A 15,765-nucleotide genomic window follows, 5' to 3' on the forward strand; every position below is an offset into this window, starting at 1 on the left:
AATAGCTTGAAATTAATTTAGAAAAGGGTGATGAGCCTCAAAGATGTTATATGTGAAAGTGACAAGACCTACCATATGCTTCGGGAGGCTGTGCTTGCAGTTTTGTATTGGATAATTCTAGCAAGGGAGACAGTTAAATGCGGTAATTTAGCAGCCTTTTAAAAAATTAGTTTATTTGGCTGTCTTGGGTCTTAGTTATGACATAAAGGATCTCGATCTTTGTTGTGGCATGCAGGATCTTTAGTTGTGGCAGGCCAACTGTTAGTTGTGGCTTGTGGGATCTAATTCTCTGAGCAGGGATGGAACCCAGGCCCCCTGTATTGGGAGAGGGGAGTCTTAGTCATTGGACAACCAGGGAAGTCTCTGAGCAACCTTTTGTCATTGTTTTATATTTGCCTCTCTTTAGGTGGACTCATGACAATTATTAGTTTTCTTGGGGAGAAAAATGCTCTGCATTTTCAATAATGACTGCATGTATCCACTAATATATTTATTGACTATTTGCCATCTTACAATGTAGCAGCCTTACAGCAAGATGCCAAGTGCAGCTCCTACTTTCCAGGTCTATTTGAGGGAAGGTTTTGATAAATTTCCCTTGTGGCTCAGCTGGTAAAAAAAATCCACCTGTAATGCGGGAGACCTGGGTTCAATCCCTAGGTTGGGAAGATCCCCTGGAGAAGGGAAAGGCTACCCACCCCAGTATTCTGGGCTGGAGAATTCTGTGGACTGTATGGTCCGTGGGGTCGCAAAGAGGTGGACACGGCTGAGCGACTTTCACTTTAAGGCTTCACAGAAAAGGCAGTTCTTCAGCTTCATCTTGGAGAACAAAGAGAAGGAGTTGAAAGTGGAGGAGTAACATGTGAGGTGGCTACCTGGTGTGGCCAAGAGGCAGGTGACGACGTGATGTGGGTACCCAGCTCCAGGCTGTTCACAGGATTGAAGTGTTGGGTGTTAGGCCAACTCGGGGGTTGAGGCAGGAGAGGCAGAGCCAGACTATAGAGGGAGCTTGAGTCTAACTCGAAGGCAATGGAAATCTACTGAATTATTTTAAACAGGCACAGGAGCCTGTTTAAACACAAATAATCAGATTTGTGTTTCAGATTGGAGATCATTGGAGGGAAGAGATGTGGGAGGTTGTTCCCATGGTCCCAGTAAGGCCTACACAAGGCTATAGAATTAAAGAGCAGAGAGAGAGAATGAAAAGATACATAGGAGTTGAGTGATTTAACTGTATACTGAGTGAGATATGAACTCATTTTATTATCTATTAATGGCTCTTGCCTTGTTGACAGGGTTGGTAGGTGGAGGAAGTACTCCAAAGGCAGCTGGGAGAAGGAGGCAGTGGGAAGACCCCAGGTGTCAATTTCATCAATTCCCCTAAGAATGCCTGGTTTGTAAATATGTATACCTGTCTTTTTTTTTTTTTTTTTAATGCTGTTATCCCAGGAGTAGCGAGCCTAGGTATCTGATGTTTTAGATACAGGAAAATAGTTTTGTATTTATTTTAATACAATAAATAAATACTGTTCTGCCAGCATCTGCTAGGCACATTTAACACTTCCTTAGTTGGGTGAGTGCTGTAGGGTCTTGACTGTCTCATTGGCTTTAAGGCCCTACCCATCAGAAGCAACCACACTTATCTTGATCTTTACCCTTTGGCATCTATTCAAAGGTTGGATGCCTTGGGGGAAATGAGGACTGGAATGCTGGGGTGTCAGTATGAGGTGTGGCTTTTGTTGTTGGCCATGGACTCATTCTTGTGAGATAATGGGAAGGGTATGAAGGATTTTTTGAGTCTACTGCGTCAAGTCATTTTCCTTGACACTTCTGAAATGCTGATGTATCTATATATGGTACCAATGCTGACCTGAGGGAGACTCCCTATGGTAGCATACCCTATTTTCTACTGCTAATAGAACCTTTGGGATGGGATGGAGGTCCTCAGAGTGACGACTATGGTGATATAGCTTATGGTGATATTTGCCAGCATGCTCAACATGACACAGGCTTCCTCAGTGTCTCAGGGGTTAAATAATCTACCTGCAGTGCAGGAGACGCAGGAGATGTGGGTTTAATCCCTGATTCAGGAAGATTCCCTGGAGAATGAAATGGCAACCCACTCCAGTATTCTTGCCTGAAAACTCCCATGGACAGAGGAGCCTGGCGGGTTACAATTCAAAGGGTAGCAAAGAGTTGGACACAACTGAGTGACTAAACAACAACATACACTCAACATGACAAATCTAACTGGTAGGGAAGTCTAAGCTTTTTGTGTTTCCAGTAAGCAAACGTGATTAAGGTTTTGGAATTGGAAATTGTACTGAATTAACATGTTTTGGGGGGCAGAATTCATTGCTTGCAGAAGACTCCTTTTGCCAATTAATTATACAATTTAGTGATTTTCAAAAAACTTTTCTAACATTGTTTCCTTTGACTAATATTTTAATATAGATAAAATAGCAAGATGCCTTCTTTGCAACATCATTTATCTTTTTCCAATCTCATTTCCTTTTCAGATATTATCAGATGCGACACAGCCTCTTGAAAGTCAGAATTTTTCTCCTGTGGTGCGAGATGTAAGTTATGAAAAGTATTTCTTTTCATGAATGTATCTTTTTCCACCACTTTTCTTGATCCCTTTTCCTCTTTCCCTCCCTGTCTTTCTCCATCTCTGTCACTCTCTCTTTTCTCTGTTATTCATGAGCCCATGATTGTGGGACTAAATGTGTTGACTAAAGAATTGTCTTATATCATGTATATTCAGGCAGTGATTGCATCTAACGGCATGTTGTCTAACAAGTATAAATATATCCAGAAACTCCGAGAGAACAGGTAAGCATCATTCACAACCTCTTGTTTAATACGTTTATTCTTGGACCTCATGAGTATTTTTTAAATGCTTCCGTATGAGTTCTTGATGCTAGGATTATGCAATATGTTTTTTTTTTTTAATGTCTATAAGTACTAGGAATTTCAAATGAAGTGACTGGCTGAAACCAATGTGAATTATTTTCCTTTGAATAGTACTGTAGCATCATTTTGGCTTTCTAATATCCATGTAGAATTGTGTGTAAGTAAGCAAAACTTCAAAAGCTCTGTCCTTGTTCTTTCTCTAGCATTTTGCATATTGTAATGTCTCAGCTATTCTCTCAAAGGAAAATGAGCAAGCTAACCCTTTCCTTAGCACTTTCAGATTGATTTCTAGTTGAGGATTTGGATTCTCTTTTGCTTAGGATAATATTCAGCAAAGTGGGCTCTTGGTTAGCAATTAAGAAAAGTACTGAAAAAAGAAAATGGTGAGAGGTCAGTTTTTCCTGGGATTCTTATTAGGAGGAAAGTGTCAAAAAGTAATGAGACAAATCCACTGGCTAGAACAGTTCTCTTAGGAAGATACTTAGCTAAGGCCTTGGTTTCCATAGTTGGCTTTACTACTCAAAATTTGGAAACATAAACATCGACATTGGAATGTTCTGGTCTCCAACTGGTTGTACTTGATCTGTGTTTATACCTGCTCTATTGGTCTATTCACATTTAACAAAATGACCTATGCACTGAATTCTTAGGTGAAGCCAGAGTGGAAAAATAAGAAACAAACTGCCTGATCTCTCTGTTATTCCACCTATAAGAAGTAAATAAGAGATAAAGTAATATTGTTATGCCTTTTCCATGTGTGTTTGTTAGCTTATACTTACTTTTGTGTGTTAATGAAATATTCTGGCATGAAACCAGGGATATATAATTTTTTTTTCTTATAAAAAAGCAACTAGTTTATAGAACTCCATAGGTGAGTGTCTTATAGGGGAAACTTCATATATTTGTTTTTCACAGTTTTGTTTATCTTTGGATTTTCATTCTGATGATCTTTTCTTACATGACTAATCTCAATGACATGTCTAACATGACTAGTCACTCTTTATACACCGTATTCCATATAGCAGCTGGTCTGACTGCTAGGGCTTCCTGCCTTCCTTCCTAGGTAGAATCTTGTGCCAAGAGATTGAAAATGAAGATTTTATTTTGGAAGAAAATTAAAGTTTCCTTGAATCCTTGCCTTACTGTTTTGTTCTCTTTAGTCCTTGTTCTGTGCTTAGTCGCTCAGTTGTTTCCGACTCTTTGCAACCCCATGGACTGTACCTTGCCAGGCTCCTCCGTTCATGGGGATTCTCCAGGCAAGAATACTGGAATGGGTTGCCATGCCCTCCTCCAGGGGGTCTTCCCGACCTAGGTCTCCCACATTGCAGGCAATTCTTTTACCGTCTGAGCCACCAGGGAAGCCTCTTTATTTAGCACAGTAATTATTAACCAGGAGTGTGGGGTTGCTGATGGGACAGATAGTATTAATATCTAGAAGTAAGTTTTTTAAAATGTGTTTTGAACATTTTCTTTTTAGAGATCAAAATAATGTGTTTCATATACCCAAACTACAGAAGGTGTTATTAGAAAGGATCTATAATAGCCAATAATAGTGCTTTCTTCTGGGAGGTAAAATGGGATAGAGGTGGAAGTTAAATGAAAGCCCCCATCATCAGTGATAGGAGTATTAGGGGTAAAGAGGGGTGGAAGCATTTTATATTTACATTTATTTTTATGTACTTATACTTAATGAAATTAAGTGAAATTAAATTAAGGTTAAAGCTTGAGAGACATCCTAGCCTAAAAGATTCCAGCAACAGAGCCTTCTGCTTAAGTCTCTGGCACCAAACCATTTCCATGGTTTTTTATTGATATCTGGGAATTTGATTGAGAAGACTTTTAATGAGTATCCTTAAGACAGAACGCAATGAGCAATAGTGGGCTTATAAAGATGGAGAAGACTAAATCACTATCTTGGAGGTCAGAGTTTGTAGGAAAGACAAATCATTAACTGTCAGGCAAGTACAAATTCCAACAACAGAGAAATTCAAGAATTAGAGTTCTGCCTAGTGACTCATCTTAGGTTTCTACATTTAACCCATAGCATTTGTGATTTCAAGATTATGGTTTTAGAAAGAGACTCACAGACTTAGGAAATGAACTTACAGTTTCCCAAAGGGAAAGGATAGTTAGGGAATTTGGGAAGGTCATGTACACATTGATATATTCAAAATGGATAACCAACAAGGACCTATTGTTAAGTACATGGAACTCTGCTCAATGTTATGTGCCAGCCTGGATGGGAGAAAAATTTGGGGCAGAAGGATACATGTATACCTATAGTTGAGTTTCTTCATTGTTCACCTGAAACTATCACAACATTGTTAATTGTCTATACCCCAATACAAAATAAAAAGTTTAGAGTTTGGAAAAAAAAAAAAGAGAAACAAAATCATGGTTTTCACTGGTTTCAAGTGACCCAAAAGATAAATCACAAGACTGTGACTAATATGGATAATAACCTCCTGCTCAGATTGTAGTATCCTCAGATTGTTGTGAGGAGTAAATAGGTATCTGATAAAAGGCCCCTAGCATGATTTTGAATCAATGTCCTCCCCTGGAAGGATAAAGTATGAGACCAAATGACTCAGCTGTGAGCATCCAGGCATTGGTCCAGCACCTGTACCTCATTGGTGGTACTGGGAATTCATACACATCAAAGATGTCTGGATCTATAGTTCATTATATGGGATATAAAATAACTAATGTAAAATGTTGGTATTGGGAACTCCTGGTGAGATTCTTATTGTAAGAAATGTGGGGGGAAAATGATTGCTTCACAGTCTAAGTTTTAGTTTGGTTTGGGGACAGTGACATTTTATTTAAAAGTTTTTTTGTTAATATTTTCTCCCCGCCTTTTATTTATAGGGAACGTGCTCAGGCACTTTCAATGGGCACCAAGAAAAAGGTCTTGGTTCTTGGATCTGGTTACGTATCTGAGCCTGTATTGGAATACCTGTCGAGAGATGATAGTATTGAAATAACAGTAGGTAAATAAGCCCCGATTTTTAAAGAAGAAGAAGTAAAACTGATTTCAAAACATCGTTACTCTGTGAATTTTAAATTACCGTCTTGTTTCTAAACTTCAAAAAATTATTTTTGGAGATGTTAAAGTGTGTTTTACTCTCTGATTAATGATGGGAAATCTAAAGCGTGGACTTTTAAATTCTTGAAACAGGCTCTGACATGAAGAATCAAATTGAACAATTAGGCAAGAAGTATAATATTAATCCTGTTAGCTTGCACGTTGGCAAACAAGAAGAGAAGGTGAGCTCCTTGGTGGCAACGCAGGATCTTGTCATCAGGTTAGTATGTAGCAAGAAATGATTGACATGTGTTTCGTTGTTATTTCTTAGTTTCTCTCCTCTTCTGTCTTCTCCTTTCCTCCTCTCTCCTCTCCTTTTCTCTTCGCTCAGTAAACTTTTAAATTGGAGTGTGCATCTGGGAAAGTGCATAAATCAGAGCTAGGTAGTTGAGTGAATTTTCACAAAGTGAACACAGCATGTAACCATCACTCACATCAGAAACAGAATATAATAGCAGCCAAGAAGCTCTCCTTGGGCCTCTATTTATTACTAGTCCCATCCTTCAAGGGTAAGCACTGTCCTGGCTTCTAACACAGAGATTCATTTCTGCTAGTTTTCATTTCAGTGTGTCCCCATTTGTGGCTACCTTCTTTCATTGACAGTCCTTTGTGGTGTTGTCTGTAACTATAGTTTATTCTCTTTGCTGTGTAATGTTCCATTGTGTGACTATACTATTATTATCCATTTGACTAGTGATGGATGTTTAGGTTGTTCCCAGCATTTGGCTATTATGAATTGTGCTGCTATGAACAAATTAGTCCTTGTCTTTTGGTTACCATATATATGCATTTCTGTTGGATGTTTACCTAGAAGTAGAATTGCTGGGTCATGAGGCACTCATGATTCGTATTCTGGTGGCTATTTTAACCTTTGGACTTATAAAGCTTAAATGAGAGTGAGTAGATTCTTTAGCCCTATGACCATTTTTAGCCTTAAAGGAGAAACAGACCTTGAAATATATCATTTATTACTATCTAATACAAATGCATGGGAAATAGATGGGGAAACAGCAGAAACAGCATCAGACTTTATTTTTTGGGCTCCAAAAATCACTGCAGATGGTGACTGCAGCCATGAAATTAAAAGACACTTACTCCTTGGAAGGAAAGCTATAACCAACCTGGATAGCATATTAAAAAGCAGAGACATTACTTTGCCAACAAAGGTCTTTCTAGTCAAGCTTGGTTTTTCCAGTGGTCATGTGTGGATGTGAGAGTTGCTCTGTGAAGAAAGCTGAGTGCTGAAAAATTGATGCTTTTGAACTGTGGTGTTGGAGAAGACTCTTGAGAGTCCCTTGGACTGCAAGAAGATCCAACCGGTTCATCCTAGAGATCAGTCCTGGGTGTTCGTTGGAAGGATTGATGCTGAAGCTGAAACTCCAGTACTTTGGCCACCTCATGTAAAGAGTTGACTCATTTGAAAAGACCCTGATGCTGGGAGGGATTGGGGGCAGTAGGAGAAGGGGACAACAGAGGATGAGATGGCTGGATGGCCTCACCGACTTGATGGACATGAGTTTGAGTAAACTCCGGGAGTTTGTGATGGACAGGGAGGCCTGGCATGCTGCGGTTCATGGGGTCACAAAGAGTCAGACACGAATGAGCAACTGAACTGAACTGATTACAAATGCAGATCTAACTTCTAGATATAGGGCTACGTGATACTAGATACTTCATTTTGAAATTACCAAAGTGATGAGAATAAACTGTTTATTCCTAGAATATATTTTTTTCCTAGAAGACAGAAGGAACTTAAGTTGCTCTTTCATAATTATATCACTTTCATAGTTCCAACTCAAATGATATCTTTGGGAGAAGTTCTATGATGTCCTCCTTAAAAAAGATAGTGGTGCTTGGAAAACAGACACAATTGAAGGTAATTCTAAGTGAAACTTTCACATTATCTCTTCATATAGGATCACTCTGAACACTCAAAAACATGATTCAATTTATAAAAATTTAATGTGCATTAGTTATTTTTTAATAAAAATTTATTAATAATCAATAGACCTTGTCTGTCAGGATATGATTATGAAAGCAAGCCCTTATTCAAAATGGAATATTGTAGCCTACTGATAAAACAAAGAGAATTTGTTTTGCCACACATAGGTACCTAAATATAAAATTATTGTTTGATTAAAAAAAGAAAACAACATAATAAAACACATTTTGAACAAAATTGGAAGCAAAATATGACAAAATTATGGACACAGACAATAAACTAATAATAGGTATAAAGTTTAAAATTCATTGAACTTGTGACCTTTAATAAGATTTAACATTAGCAAAATCTGTTATATATTTAATTTTTCTTAGTTGATTGAGTTTCTATGCTCAATAGTGGAAATGCTGTTAAACATTGTTATCCTGTAGTGTTTCTTAAATAACTTTTTATTTTTTAATTTGGAGAAAGAATGTTTTGATATAAACACAATGTTAGGGGCTATCAAAGTAAAATGAATGGAGAATGTTCACAAGATTTTGTAATAATATGTCAAATTCTCATGGTCTTATTTTGCAATTTAGTTTTTAATGAGCTGATGCAAAGTCGTAATTGAGTTTATTATTTTGAGAATTAGATTTATATTTTGTCTATGTTTGCACAAGTGACATTCCCAACTATTTGGATTGAGTTATGTGCTGGTGAATAGATGCTCTCTTACATACACAATGAATTATGAGTTCTAATCCCTTTGTCTAATATAGGCACCACCAGTCAAAGTCCTCTCATTCTAGTTCTCAGCATATTTTTAGATGAGTGCTGATAATGCCAAAATTTAACAAATATTATTAGATCTTGATAAAATTTTTATCAGGCAAGTTTTCATTGTGAGGAATGTGACCAAAAAAAACTTCACTTAACCTTTAAGATGATGCCATGGAACATTTTCTGTTAATACTTTTCCAACAAAGAGTTTTGCAGATATTTGGTACACTGGCTTTTGAAGGGCTACTATATTTAGTAACAATTATTTTTGATTAAAAAAGCTGAAATACAGAGATAAAGAGTTTTCATATTGTCATTGGCAAGATACGTACATAATTCTGTTCTGCATGGTAATAAATCTAAGTAACAGTTCTCTGTTCTGTTAACCTGAGGAGAGATGAGTGCCTGAGAGGTGATTTTATTGTTTGGTTTTATGTGAAATAGAGAAAATCTGAAATAAACAGGATAAACGTAACAAGTACAGTGATACACTATAATAATGTTTATCAGTTTATTTTTATATTTTCATTATACTGCATAGATAGCTTTACCAAATAGGTAATAAGCTAGTAGAACTTTTTGTTATGTGGCTGATAGGATGCTTATTAGTCCTTGGATAGAATATGAATATACTAATATATATCAATATTTGTGGAAATTCATTTTTTTGTGATTGTGTAGTCCCAGCACCAACGTAAAACATCCAAGCGAGATGCTTAGAAAACTTACAGTTGAGTTTTGAGTACAGTTTCAGTTTTTGTTCACCATACAGACTTTTAGGCCTTCTTAGGTAAGAACCCACCTGCCAATGCAGGAGACATAAGAGATATGGGTTTGATCCCTGGGTGGGGAAGATCCCCTGGAGGAGGGCATGGCACCCCACTCCAGCATTCTTTTTTTTAAAAAATTTATGTATGTTTTAAATTGAAGGATAATTGCTTTACAGAATTTTGTTAATTTCTGCCAAACATTCTCCAGCATTCTTGCCTGGAGAATTCCATGGAGAGAGGAGCCTGGTGGGCTACAGTCCATAGCGTTGCAAGGAGTCTGACCCTACTGAAGCAATGTAGCATGCATGCATAAACTTTTAGCTGTTTCAATAGCTTTTACAACAATCGATACCATTAAAACTCATTTCCCCCTCTGGCCTTGCCTAGGCTCTCCTTTTTAATGTAATGTATGGATCACCTTGACTTAGTTTAACAACAGCCCTTTTGGAAGGCTTGGAGGTAAAAAGAATAGCAACCTTTTCTTTTACTAGGGAACTCAAGACAGAAAATCATAGAAATATAAGGATAAGTAAAATAAATTTCATTAAATGTTATAAAGGGATAATTGAGTACATACAGAGGAAGATCTGGATTTGGGAAAATCTGGGAAAGGTTCCTGGAGGATGTACCTTTTCAGACTTTTCTTTAAGGAAGGTGTGACCTGGATGGGGGTGGGCAGGTGAGGAACAATTTTAAGAGGAAGATATAGTGAAAGTAAAGGCTCAGAAATGGAAAAGTAAAGGCTGTGAATGGAGAATTATAATAGCTTCTATAGTTTATGAAGGAGATACAGGGAGGAAAAATGGAAAGGTGAACTGAAGATCATATTGTGGAGAGTTTTAAATATGATAACAGGATGAATTTATTCTATAATATTCAAGGAGTAATTGATCATCTCTGAGAGAATTATCAGTGTGATGTCTTCACTTTAGTGCAGTTCAAGGTGCATTGGAAGGAGAGTTGAAAAAGTTTCTGATGAGTTTCTCCCTGTTTTTAAGCTTGCTACCTTATGTATTGCATCCTCTTGTGGCCAAGGCGTGCATCGCAAGCAAAGTTAACATGATCACTGCAAGCTACATCACCCCAGCGCTAAAAGAATTAGAAAAGAGGTAAGTTTCAGTCAGTTTTAAGCAAAGCAGCTCCATGGAAGTTTTAAAATTTTCTATCCAAAGTTTCCTTCTTTCTACTTCTACCTCTTTTAGTGTGGAAGATGCTGGCATCACAGTCATTGGTGAATTGGGATTGGACCCTGGTCTTGATCATATGTTGGCTATGGAAACAATAGATAAGGCCAAAGAAGTGGGAGCCACGGTGAGCCCAACTGACACCCAAAGGTTCATTTAGGAAATTATTAAGAGGTCTAGGTTTTTGTGTATGGAAATAATCTTTCTACAATTTTGATTAAAGAAACTGCTATTTTTTAAAGGTTATAGTCCATTTATAGTTATTATAAAATGTTGGCTATATTCCCTGTATTGTACAATATTTCCTTATAGCTTATTTTATTTTAATTATTTTTTTTTCAGGCACTTTCAAGATCATAGTTTATTTATTACTTCAGATAAAAAGATAGCAAACATATTAGGAATCCCTTAAAACTCAACTTTAGTGTCATACACCATCTAGTACTTTTGCACTGAATGTTAACCAAAAAAATCTCTAAGCCCCTGAAAGCCCCACTAGTAACATGAACTATGGTAATAAAAAATCTGACATTATTTTGTTCAATATATAGTATTTACATTATGAAACCAATAGTGATCCAATAAACAGTGATATGTATTATTTATACATAATAGTTTGTATCTTGTAATACCTTGCCCCTCTATTGCACATCCCCGCTTCCCTTTCCCCACTGGTAACCACTAGTTAGTTTTCTTTATCTGTGACTGCTTCTTTTTTGTTATATTTGCTAGTTTTTTTAGATTCCACAGATAAGTGATATCATGCAATCTTTCTCTGTCTGCTTATTTCACTTAGGATAATACCCTACAAGTCCATCCATGTTGTTGCAAATGGCAAGATTTAGTTATTTTTATGGCTGAGTAGTATTCCACTGTATACTTATACCCCATCTTCTTTATCCATTCATCTGTTGATGGACACTTAGGTGCTTCCATATCTTGGCAACTATAAATAATGCTGTGATGAACATTGGGGTGCATGCATCTTTTAAAATTAGTTCTTTTTTCATATATATGCCCAGCAGTGATATATATGGTATATAATATGGTAATTCTATTTTTAGCTTTTTGAGAAACATCCATGCTGTTTTCCATAGCAGCTGTACCAATATACTTTCCCACCAATAGTGTATACAGTTCCCTTTTCTTCACATCCTCTCCAACATTTGTTGTTTGTGTTCTTCTTGATGATAGTTACTCTGACATGTGTGAGGTGATATTTCTCATTGTGATTTAATTTGCATTTCCCTGATGATTAGCAGTGTTGACCATCTTTCCATGTGCCTGTTGGCCGTCTGCATTTTCTCTTTGGAAAAATGCCTGTTCAGGCCTTCTGCCCATTTTCAAATCAGGTTGTTTGTTTTTTTGATGTTGGGTTGAATGAGCTGTTTATATATTTTAAGTATTAACATGTTATTAGTCATATCATTTACAAATATTTTCTCCCATTTAGTAGGTTGTCATTTGCTTTGTCAATGGTTTTCTCTGCAGTGCAAAAGCTTTAAATTTTTTTTATTCTAATACATTTTAATTAGGTCTCATTTGTTTATTTTGCTTTTATTTTCTTTGCACTGGGAGAGGGATCCAAAAATATATATATACTGCTCTAATTTGTGTCAGAGTATTCTGCCTGTTTCCTTTAGGAGTTTCATGGTTTCTGGTTTTACACTTCAGTCTTTAGTCTATTTTGAGAAAAAGCTGCTACATTCTAACTCATACTGTGACCAGAAATTTCAAGTATAATTTTGAAACTTCAGAAATATTTGTGTGGTTAAAAAGAGTCCAAGTCTTAGCATAAATTTTTAGAGAAATAGATGCTACTATAATATTTTGGTTTGATAAAAGACTTAGACTGCTACTTCATCCAAAATAGACTAGAGACCTAAAGTGTAAGACCAGAAACCATGAAACTTCTAAAGGAAAACATCAGCAGAATACTCTTCGACATAAATTGCAGCAAAAAATATTTTGGTTTTTGATCTTTAGACTGCTTTGAAAATGCTGTAGTATGGTTTGACTTTTAAAAGTGAGAAAAATTCTTTATAATATTATCAATCTGTTGGTATATAAAATATCTTTTACACATAAGAAAGAGCTATTGGACATAAAGTGAATGAATGAATGAATCAGATTATATAACCTAAAATAGATTATATATGTATGTAATCAAATATAGATTCTAATTAAACTGTATCATACAATTAACGATATTTTATATTAACATATTAATCAGTATGAATAGTTATGCACATATGGAAAAGACCCTGATGCTGGGAGGGATTGGGGGCAGGAGGAGAAGGGGACGACAGGATGAGATGCCTGGATAGCATCACTGACTCAGTGGGCAAGGGTTTGGTTAGACTCTGGGAGTTGGTGATGGACAGGGAGGCCTGGCGTGCTGTGATTCATGGGGTCGCAAAGAGTCGGACATGACTGAGCGACTGAACTGAACTGAACTGAACCAAATTATAATCAAATATATAATTTGAATTAAAAGGAGGCAATGATCAAGCAGAATTGAACTAACAGTTGGAGTTTTAATGGAGCAAAATATTAGTCACAGTATCTAGAGGATTAAAAAAAAAATATATATATATATATATATAAATATAATGGACTTAAGTGGTGTTTGGCTTCAAGGATGTATTTTTGAAAGCCTTTGTAACTTTAAGAAAGGAGAAATTCTAACAAGTTTACTTTATTTGTGTCATTGTACTTAGTTATTTGGCTAGATTATTCCATCTTATTGTTGATTCTTTATTTTACAGATTGAATCTTATGTTTCCTACTGCGGTGGCCTTCCAGCTCCTGAATATTCAGACAATCCTTTGAGATACAAATTTAGCTGGAGTCCAGTGGGAGTTCTGATGAACATAATGCAGCCCGCTACCTACCTGCTCAATGGAAAGGTGAAGGAGGGTCATCAAAGCTTTAGAGATACAAATCCAAATAACTGCCTAAGAAAATCCAAAATCTTTTCCCCTGATTCCAAGGCCCTTTAGTGCTGGCTGTGCTGCCTCTCTGCCATTTCCTCCTCCTGCGGTGTTTCCCAGTCTGTATTTTCTGTTCTATTCAGTGCTCTCCTCACCATTCCCAGCAAAGCTCATTCTTTCCTCTTTGCCTTCTTGCAAGTTGTTTCTGCAGTTTAAACACTCGGCTTCTCTGCATGTGTATCTACTGGTCGTCTTGCAATTTATTTCAGCATGACAAATGTTTACTGAGTCCCTATTATGTGCTAGACTTGGGCCAAGGCACTAAAGGTTATCATGCTGAATGAAGCTCCTGATCTCAGAGAACTCATGACTGAAATGGGGTGGCTCTTGGGATGGAGAATTTGTGGGTGAGGGAAAGAAACTAACATTTCTTTCCCAGCTGCTGTGTGGCAGAACATAGTTTAGTATTGTTTTCATCATTTTACTATAAGGAAACTGTGGCTCAAAGAGAATGTTCACAGCCATTCAGCTGGGATTCAAATCCAGGTCTAAGCCTTTTTACCCCCTGTTTTACCAGATAGCTTCATGGCAGGAAAGGCAGACACTGGAAAAATTGGTATAATTCAATGAGAGAAGTTCCAAAGTATGCTAACATGTCACAGTGATGCAAATGAAAGAGTAATTGACTTGATTTTGATGAGGAGATTGGGGAGAGGAAAATTAGCAGGAAGAGATGTACTCAGCTTTGAGGGTTAAGAAGGTGCCAGCCTGGCAGAGACATTGCCACTCATGACTGTGCTGAGTGTCAGTTTCATCTGATTTTTACAACAACACTATATGGTTTCCTTTTCATGCTGTTCATGGGGTTCTCAAGGCAAGAATACTGAAGTGGCTTAAATACTGAATACTGAAGTTGGCTTAAAGCTCAACATTCAGAAAACTAAGATCATGGCATCTGGTCCCATCACTTCATGGCAAATAGATAGGGAAACAGTGGCTGACTTTATTTTTTAGGGCTCCAAAATCACTGCAGGTGGTGATTGCAGCCATTAAATTAATAGATGCTTACTCCTTGGAAGGAAAGTTATGACCAACCTAGACAGCATATTAAAAAGCAGAGACATTATTTTGCCAATAAAGGTCCGTCTAGTCAAGGCTATGGTTTTTCCAGTAGTCATTTATGGATGTGAGAGTTGGACTATAAAGAAAGCTGAGTGCCAACGAACTGATGCTTTTGAACTGTGGTGTTGGAGAAGACACTTGAGAGTGCCTTGGACTGCAAGGAGATTCAACCAGTCCATTCTAAAGGAAATCAGTCCTGAGTGTTCATTGGAAGGATTGATGTTGAAGTTGAAACTCCAATATTTCGACCACCTGATGCGAAGAGCTGACTCATTTGAAAAGACCCTGATGCTGGGAAAGATTGAAGGCAGGAGGAGAAGGGGACGACAGAGGATGAGATGGTTAGATGGCATCACCGACTCAATGGACATGAGTTTGGTAAACTCCGGGAGTTGGTGATGGACAGGGAGGCCTGGCGTGCTGCAGTTCATGGGGTCGCAAAGAGTCGGACACGACTGAGCAACTGAACTGATAAAGTTTCCAAGAGAGAAATAGGCATAAGAAGCTGACCTAACTCAGCCTCAGTTAGAGATGGCAATTGGCATTAGTGAAAGTTGCTCAGTTGTGTCCAACTCTTTGTGACCCCGTGGACTGTAGCCTGGCATGGATTGTAGCTTCCCAGGCTCCTCTGTCCATGGAGTTCTCCAGGCCAGAATACTGGAGTGGGTAGCCATTCCCTTCTCCAGGGGATCTTCCCAACCCAGGGATCGAACCCAGGTCTCCTGCATTGCAAGTGGATTCTTTACCATCTGAGCCACCAGGGATTGCCAGTGTCCAGATCACATTGATCTGCTTTGATAATTTATGCTTGTGACTGTAAGGAAAGACTCACACTGAGGAACAAATGTAACTGAACCAAGGGTTCCCGTTTATGTTTTGTGCCCCAAGCACCTCACTCATCTCATGCTCGTCCTACCTCTGCAGGGACTGATAAATTATGTGGTCAGACATCAGTCTCAAAAAGGTGATTCTGGCAGCAGTATTAAAAGTTCTCAGTGTATCTGTGGTCTAAATGTATTTCCTATAAAAAGAGGAGTAAATTGAAAGAATT

General features: G+C 37.6%; 1 protein-coding gene across 2 annotated transcripts in view; it reads left to right on the forward strand.

Moving 5' to 3' along the window:
• Positions 1 to 15,765, forward strand: part of AASS (aminoadipate-semialdehyde synthase) — a 70,796-nt gene that overhangs the window by 36,997 nt on the left and 18,034 nt on the right. For both annotated transcript variants that reach the window (XM_070466452.1, XM_070466461.1), the window contains exons 12-18: positions 2,517 to 2,576; positions 2,765 to 2,832; positions 5,782 to 5,903; positions 6,092 to 6,218; positions 10,474 to 10,584; positions 10,678 to 10,786; positions 13,428 to 13,568. In XM_070466452.1, the coding sequence (XP_070322553.1) occupies positions 2,517 to 2,576; positions 2,765 to 2,832; positions 5,782 to 5,903; positions 6,092 to 6,218; positions 10,474 to 10,584; positions 10,678 to 10,786; positions 13,428 to 13,568 (738 nt within the window). The remainder of the gene's footprint in view (positions 1 to 2,516; positions 2,577 to 2,764; positions 2,833 to 5,781; positions 5,904 to 6,091; positions 6,219 to 10,473; positions 10,585 to 10,677; positions 10,787 to 13,427; positions 13,569 to 15,765) is intronic.

The sequence above is a fragment of the Odocoileus virginianus genome, chromosome 1, assembly GCF_023699985.2.
Source record: "Odocoileus virginianus isolate 20LAN1187 ecotype Illinois chromosome 1, Ovbor_1.2, whole genome shotgun sequence".
Classification (NCBI taxonomy): Eukaryota; Metazoa; Chordata; class Mammalia; order Artiodactyla; family Cervidae; genus Odocoileus; species Odocoileus virginianus.